General features: G+C 44.9%; 2 protein-coding genes and 1 long non-coding RNA gene across 3 annotated transcripts; 2 read left to right on the plus strand and 1 right to left on the minus strand.

Moving 5' to 3' along the window:
• Window positions 1–820, plus strand: LOC140833395 (uncharacterized). Its single transcript, XR_012118458.1, has 2 exons — window positions 1–278; window positions 366–820. It is a non-coding gene; the product is annotated as an uncharacterized lncRNA (long non-coding RNA).
• A 2,671-nt stretch (window positions 821–3,491) lies between these two features.
• Window positions 3,492–5,159, plus strand: LOC140835417 (uncharacterized). The gene is made up of 3 exons (XM_073200908.1): window positions 3,492–3,621; window positions 3,854–4,536; window positions 4,653–5,159. The coding sequence occupies exons 1-3, from the start codon at window positions 3,492–3,494 to the stop codon at window positions 5,157–5,159; spliced, it is 1,320 nt and encodes a 439-aa protein (XP_073057009.1).
• A 669-nt stretch (window positions 5,160–5,828) lies between these two features.
• LOC140835418 (uncharacterized) lies at window positions 5,829–6,533 on the minus strand. The gene has a single exon (XM_073200909.1). It carries the CDS (start codon window positions 6,531–6,533, stop codon window positions 5,829–5,831), a length of 705 nt encoding a protein of 234 aa, XP_073057010.1.
• Window positions 6,534–7,924: the final 1,391 nt, after the last annotated feature.

The raw sequence follows: 7,924 nt of genomic DNA on the forward strand, positions 1-7,924 counted from the left end.
ATGGAGACAGCGAGACATCGCAGGTAGGTGCCACGCATCGGGGACACATACACACAATCTCCTGCGAATATATCCCCCCACTGATGATCGATTCACGGCTGAAAAAGACTAATCCAATAATTGTCTTTCGATCGATAAATATCTTCTCTTGTCTTCTCTTCCTTCTTCATCTCCTTGCAACCTTCGATCTAAGAGAAATGGCCGGTGGCCAAGTTATGTCCTCACAGGCGTCAAAGATCCAGCGCCGCCTCTCACCATATCTCCCCATCTCCATAAGGGTACAGAACCATATTAAATATTTACACTTTCGATGTTAATCTGCAAATGTAATCGAAGTGTTTTATGTGAACCTGACGTATACACAGAGATACGGCGAAGGGAGTAAAACAGATAACATCAAGAAGAGTGCACACGGGAACTTGATCGATGAGGAAAGAGCACATTCGACGGCTGAGGTGTTCAGAAAGGTGGCGGAGGAGAAAACCAGCCGGCGAGGAGTTGTGGAGAAAGTTGATCAATCTGTATCCGAGACTGAAACTTTGAAGGAAACATACAAGAAGCCTCCTGGGAACGTTAATTCCGAGTGATGGATTTCAAGTTATTCATTTGGTTTTGTCGACTGATAATGCTACTGGTTTTTGTGTGTGTGTATATATATATATATATATATATGTATATGTACGGAACTTTCTTGGGTTTCCTTAATTTTCTGAACATTATTCCAAATCATATTTGTATGTGATTTTTCTGAGATGTTTTTCCATTTTTAGATATTTTGTGAAGCTTTACGTTTGTATCGGTAAGATTGGTATTTGCTGTCCATGTCTTGTTTAATTTTGAGTGGTTTTAATTGGTCGGGCTTAACTTTTAATTTTTACTATTTTATCAAATGGATAGCATGTATTTGAAAATACTGTTTTGGTCGAGCAAAGATTGTTTTTTATATGATAATTTCCAATATTTTATTATTTTGATCAAATAGCTGATATTTGAAAATACTGTGTTGACCCACAAGATCAGTTTCCCAATGTCTGTGTAACGACAAATAGTTAGGGTAAATTAGCATAAATGGGTGCAATAGTAGTAAGTTGTAACTTTTGGAGTATATTTATTATTATGCATTTTTTAAACTTGCTATTGGGATCAGAGCTTCACCATTTGGTAAACAATCGAGTTAAATATTAATTAAAATTTAAGTTCGAATTTATTTAAATTAAATATATTCGAATTCGAGTTCGAGTTCGATTAAATTCGAAATTTTTCGATTTTTTTTTAGTTAGTGTTTGACATGAAAGGAAGTTGGAGTTCGGTTCAAAATCTTCGAAACTTATTCAGTGAGTTTATTCAAACTATTGTTCAGATAGCAAAGTTCGTGAATAAATGTTTGAAAATTTGAAATGTTCGAAGACTCGAAATGTATATATATTTAATATATAATTATTAATAAAATATTATGTTTCGTGAATTATCGAACAAAATAATTTTGACTCAAGTTTTGATCGAAAATAAATTCAAACACGTTTGAGTTTGATAAATTCGAATGTGAATCAGATATTAATAAAGTTGACTTGAAAGATTCATGACCGGCTCGGTTCGTTTACGATCATATTTGTGATATTGAAACGCCCCAATACGTGTAGAAATATTAATGTTAGAGTTTCACATTTGAATCTTGGGATTTTGGAGACGCGACGTACATGCCAATAAATGACATAGTATTGATGTGTTTGGATATGAGGTTGTGTTGTGAAAATGACATGGTAGTACATACATTGATGTGTTTGGATATGAGGTTATGTCGAATTGTTGTGTGATACCCCCATAAGGATCTGGGCCCTCGTCAACTCGGTTTGTTATTTGGATAGCTTAAAACAGAGCCAATATGCTAGTCATTTTCCTGAGGACCCGGGGAGATCTCCTCATCCCGGGCACTTCTCCTCTCCCCGGGCAGTCATCATAGCCCAGGCTCTCTACCAACAAGCCGGGAACTCTATTACCCTGGGTTACCTCGAGAATTGAACCACACTCGAGTATGATTGATACAGGCCGTCTAATCTGTCAGAACAACTTTGGCTAGGAGTGTCCTAGAAGCCATCGGAAGCTCTAGTGTTGGCAGCCGACTTACCATACCTAGTAGGTGGCACGAAAATCGAGGAACTACCTATTCTTCTACTATAAATAGCAGGTATTAATGTCATTAAATGATTATGAAATCTTTGAACTCTAAGCATTATACATATTTTCTCTCAAATATTGCTTGTGTTCATCTTCAACTTGCTGACTTAAGCATCAGAGTGGTCACGCTGGACACCCCTCCGGCGCCCATTCACGAGTTACTTTCTTGTTTGCAGGTGTTAATCTCGGCCATTATCTTCACTCAAAATTCTCAAACACTATAAATTGTTGGTTTGATCCGTTGGAGCTCCTTACCCGGCTCACCCATTTCAGCGCGATCACATCATTGCGCTTTCTGTGGGAAATCTTGAGCTCAAGACGTTGATATGGCTCGTACGAGAAGAACGAACTAGGATAATTCTCGGGCCCAAGAAGATGGGGGACAAACTTCGAGACAAAGAGGTGTTAATAACACCGGGCCAAATCTCATAACCGTGACCTCTGAAGAGCTAAAGAAAATTATGGCCGATGCCATCGTGCAAGCTATGGCCAGAAAGGAAGTCTCTCGGCATGTCATCCCATCCGAGCAAGATCAGGAGCAGGAGCAAGAGCGGGAGGAGGCGGGAGGAGAGAATGAGGAGTACAGTGCTGGGTCCAAATCTCCGACTACGGCAGAAGAATTGCGGGAATTGAGGAAGAATATGAAGGTCCTGGAAGGACAGTTGGAAAGTCGGAGCGTTGCCCTGGCAGTCCCGAGAGGATGCCCGTTTACTGAAATCAATTTCCGGGAGCCTCTTCCCGGAAATTTCAAGTCTGCAAAAAGTGAAAGACTATGATGGCAATGCAGACCCGGAGGAGCACCTGACTAGGTTAGAAAATATGACCATGTTGCACTGTACACTGATCGAATCAAGTGTAAGGTGTTCATAACAACACTGGTAGATTCAACTCAGAGGTGGTTCGAGGGCTTGACTTCCCAAAGTATTAGCTCCTTTGAAGACTTCCAGAAGGTGTTTTTACACCATTTCAGTAGCAGTAAAAAGTACAAAAAGACTACTTTTAGTCTTTTTGAAGTTAAGCAGAGCCCAGAAGATAGTTTAAGGGCCTATATCAGAAGGTTCAACAGAGTGGCCTTAGACGTCCCCACTTGTGCCACTGAAACAAAGACTACTGCATTTACCCATGGTTTGAGAGAGGGTGAATTCTTCAAGTCACTGACCAAGAAGGTTCCTGTGGATTTCGAGGATCTGTTGTCACGAGCAGAAAAGTACATCAATATGGAAGGGGCCCGGTAACAGAAGAGGGAAGCTGTGAGAAAGGAGAGAAGAGACCGGGTGTCTTAAGCCCGAGGAGAGGGGACAGAAGAGGGGCAATACATGGCACTTTTCTCATCACGTGCCTCTGAAAATTGCCCAGGAAAGGGAAGTGCAGAAATGCAGCAGAGATTTGGCCCTGTATCATCAGTTATCCCGGCCAGAGAAGAAAGGATTTTGCTCTCTTCACTAAGTGTGCTACCATAACACTGAAGAGGAATTATGTCTCACCTTCCATCCCGGGACCCAGCAAATCCAGAGGCCGAGAGTGCCACCCTGGACATCTCGGCAACCAGGGATCCAGCGCCCGAGGAGGAAGTATGAGGAATATCCCAAGGATGGAGACCAGTAGAAGAAGGGAGCCTGAGCCCGAGTAGAAAAAAAGAATTTGCCCCCTGCTACGGGATGGATTAAAATGATATTAGGAGGCTCCACTGATAGAGACTCCAACCGAGCAAGGAAGTCGAGAAGTAGGAAGGAGTGTTTGGAGGTGGAGGGAGCGAGAAGGAGTGAGGTGGTCATCAGTTTTGGCCCGGAAGATTTGAAAGGGGTGAATCTGCTCCACAACGATGCCCTGGTGATCCAAGCCCGAGTGGCAAATTATGATATTCTACGAGTCTTCGTGGAATCGGGCAGCTCTGTAAATGTAATTTCTAAAGATGCCTTTATGCAGATGGATTTGCAGGGCTATCACTTGGAGGCTGTGGAAACTGTCCTCTTTGGTTTTGCTGGCCATGTAGTTTACCCGGAAGGGGAGATTGTTTTGTCATTAACCCTGGGTTCTCAGGATCTTAAAAGGACGGTGATGACTTCATTTACCGTGGTGGACTCCCAATCATCATATAATATCATTATGGGGAGGCCGACTATGAATGAGCTGAGAGCCGTAGCATCCACCTACCACCAAAAGATAAAGTTTTCAGTGGGAGCCCGCGTGGGAGAAGTCCGGGGAGATCAGCCATCCTTTCGAAAATGCTATGTGGAGGCAGTACGGGCTGATCAGAGCAAGACCAGGAGGGAAGGGAAGAAGGCAAAGGTGGATGGAGTAGAAGGGAGAGTGATGGAAAGAGGAGAGGTACACTTTGTAGCAGAAGAGGAGCAGGAAGTGGTAGAAGTCGGACCAGGCCAACAAATCCGGGTGGCCCGGGATCTCAGCATATCCACCCGGGTGAGTCTGTTAATTGTTTACAAGCTAATATTCATGTGTTTGCCTGGTCCCAACAGGAGTTGACAGGGATTTCTCCCCTGATAGCGGAGCACCAATTGAACATCCTCCCGGGATCTCACCCGGTGAAGCAAAAAAAGAGACACTTTGGTCCTAAAAAGGACAAAGTTATTGATGAGCAAGTAAAAGAGATCCTGAAGGCTGGCCACATTTTTCGAGATATTCAATTCCCTTCATGGCTCTCGAATGTGGTCTTGGTGCCCAAGTCTACCGAGAAGTGGCACATGTGTGTAGATTTTCGCGATCTTAATAAAGCTTGTCCCAAGGATCATTATCCTCTGCCCCGCATTGATCAATTGCCGGATTCCACATCGGGCTTCGAATTGCTAAGCTTCATGGACGCGTACCAGGGGTATCATCAAATCCCTCTGGCCAAGAGTGATCAAGATAAAGCCAGCTTCATCACCTCGGGAGGTACATTTTGTTATATTGTAATGTCTTTCGGTTTGAAGAATGCAGGGACTACTTACCAGCGTCTGATGAAAAAAGTCTTTGAGCCCCATTGAACTTTTTTCATCAGACGCTGGTAAGTAGCCCCTGCATTCTTCAATCCGAAAGGCATTACAATATAACAAAATGTACCTCCCGAGGTGATGAAGCTGGCTTTATCTTGATCACTCTTGCCAGAGGGATTTGATGATACCCCTGGTACGTGTCCATGAAGCTTAGCAATTCGAAGCCCGATGTGGAATCCGCCAATTGATCAATGCGGGGCAGAGGATAATGATCCTTGGGACAATCTTTATTAAGATCGCGAAATTCTACACACATGCGCCACTTCTCGGTAGACTTGGGCACCAAGACCACATTCGAGATCCATGAAGGGAATTGAATATCTCGAAAATGTGGCCATCCTTCAGGATCTCTTTTACTTGCTCATCAATAACTTTGTCCTTTTCAGGACCAAAGTGTCTCTTTTTTTGCTTCACCGGGTGAGATCCCGGGAGGATGTTCAATTGGTGCTCCGCTATCAGGGGAGAAATCCCTGTCAACTCCAGTTGGGACCAGGCAAACACATGAATATTAGCTTTTAAACAGTTAACCAGACTAACCCGGGTGGATATGCTGAGATCCCAGGCCACCCGGATTTGTTGGCCTGGTCCGACTTCTACCACTTCCTGCTCCTCTTCTGCTACAAAGTGCACCTCTCCTCTTTCCATCACTCTCCCTTCTACTCAGTCAACCTTTGCCTTCTTCCCTTCCCTCTTGGTCTTGCTCTGATCAGCCCGGACTGCCTCCCCATAGCATTTTCGAGAGGATGGCTGATCTCCCCGGACTTCTCCCACCCGGGCTCCCACTGGAAACTTTATCTTTTGGTGGTAGGTGGATGTTACGGCTCTCAGCTCGTTCATATCCGGCCTCCCCATAATGATATTATATGATGATGGGGAGTCCACCATGGTAAATGAAGTCATCACCTTCCTTTTAAGATCTTGAGAACCCAGGGTTAATGGCAAAACAATCTCCCCTTCCGGGTAAACCGCATGGCTAGCAAAACCAAAGAGGGCAGTTTCCACAGCCTCCAAGTGATAGCCCTGCAAATACATCTGCATAAAGGCATCTTTAAAAATTACATTTACAGAGCTGCCCGAGTCCACGAAGACTCGTAGAATATCATAATTTGCCACTCGAGCTTGGATCACCAGGGCATCGTTGTGGGGCAGATTCACCCTTTTCAAATCTTCCGGGCCAAAACTGATGACCGCCTCACGCCTTCTCGCTCCCTCCACCTCCAAACACTCCCTCCTACTTATCGACTTCCTTGCTCGGTTGGAGTCTCCATCAGTAGAGCCTCCTAATATCATTTTAATCAATCCCGTAGCAGGGGGCGATTTCTTTTTTCTCTCTGGCTCAGACTCCCTTCTTCTAATGGGCTCCATCCTCGGGATATTCATCATATTTCCTCCTCGGGCGATGGATCCTGGATGTCGAGATGTCCAGGGTGGCACTCTCGGCCTCTGGCTATTGTTGCTGGGTCCCGGGATGGAAGGTGAGACATAATTACCCTTCATTGGTTTGCAGTCTTCAGTGTTATGGTAGCACACTTTGTGAAGAGAGCAAAATCATTTCTTCTTTGGCCGGGATAACTGATTATCCGGGGCAAAATCTCTGCTGCATTCCTGCACTTCCCTTTCCTGGGCAATTTTCAGAGGCACGTGATGAGAAAAGTGCCCTGTATTGCCCCTCTTCTGTCCCCTCTCCTCGGGCTTAGACACCCGGTCTCCTCTCTCCTTTCTCACAGCTTCCTTCTTCTGTTTCTGGGCCGCCTCCATATTGATATACTTTTCTGCTCCCCAGGCACCTTCTTATTCAATGACTTGAAGAATTCACCCTCTCTCAAACCTGGGTGAATGCAGTAGTCTTTGTGTCAGTGGCACAAGTGGGGACGTCTAAGGCCACTCTGTTGAACCTTCTGATATAGGCCCTTAAACCCTCTTCTGGGCTCTGCTTAACTTCGAAAAGACTAAAAGCAGTCTTTTTGTACTTTTTACTGCTGCTGATATGGTGTAAAAACACCTTCTGGAAGTCTTCAAAGGAGCTGATACTTTGGAAAGTCAAGCCCTCGAACCAGCTCTGAGTTGAATCCACCAGTGTTGTTAGGAACACCTTACACTTGATTCGATCAGTGTAACAATGCAACATGGCCAAATTTTCAAATCTGGCCAGTGCTCCTCCGGGTCTGCATTGCCATCTTAGTCTTTCACTTTTGTAGACTTGAAATTTCCGGGAAGAGGCTCCTGGACAATGACATCTGTAAACGGGCATCCTCTCAGGACTGCCCGGGCAACGCCTATTTCCAACTGTCCTTCCAGGACCTTCCTCTTCTTCCTCAACTCCCGCAATTCTTCTGCCGTAGTCGGAGATTTCGACCTAGCACTGTACTCCTCATTCTCTCCTCCTGCCTCCTCGTGCTCCCCCAACTCCTGCTCTTGCTCCAGCTCCTGCTCTTGCTCTTGCTCGGATGGGATGACATGCCGAGAGACTTCCTTTATGGCCATAGCTTGCACGATGACATCGACCATAATTTTCTTTAGCTCTTCAGGGGTCACGGTTATGAGATTTGGCCCGGTGTTATTAACACCTCTTGGTCTCGAAGTTTGCCCCCGTATTCCTGGGCCCGAGAATTATCCTGGTCCGTTCTTCTCGTACGAGCCATATCAACGTCTTGAGCTCAAGATTTCCCACAGAAGGCGCAATGATGTGATCGCGCTGAAATGGGTGAGCCGGGTAAGGAGCTCCAACGGATCAAACCAACAATTTATAGTGTTTG

The sequence above is a fragment of the Primulina eburnea genome, chromosome 6 (genome assembly GCF_022965805.1).
Source record: "Primulina eburnea isolate SZY01 chromosome 6, ASM2296580v1, whole genome shotgun sequence".
NCBI lineage: Eukaryota > Viridiplantae > Streptophyta > Magnoliopsida > Lamiales > Gesneriaceae > Primulina > Primulina eburnea.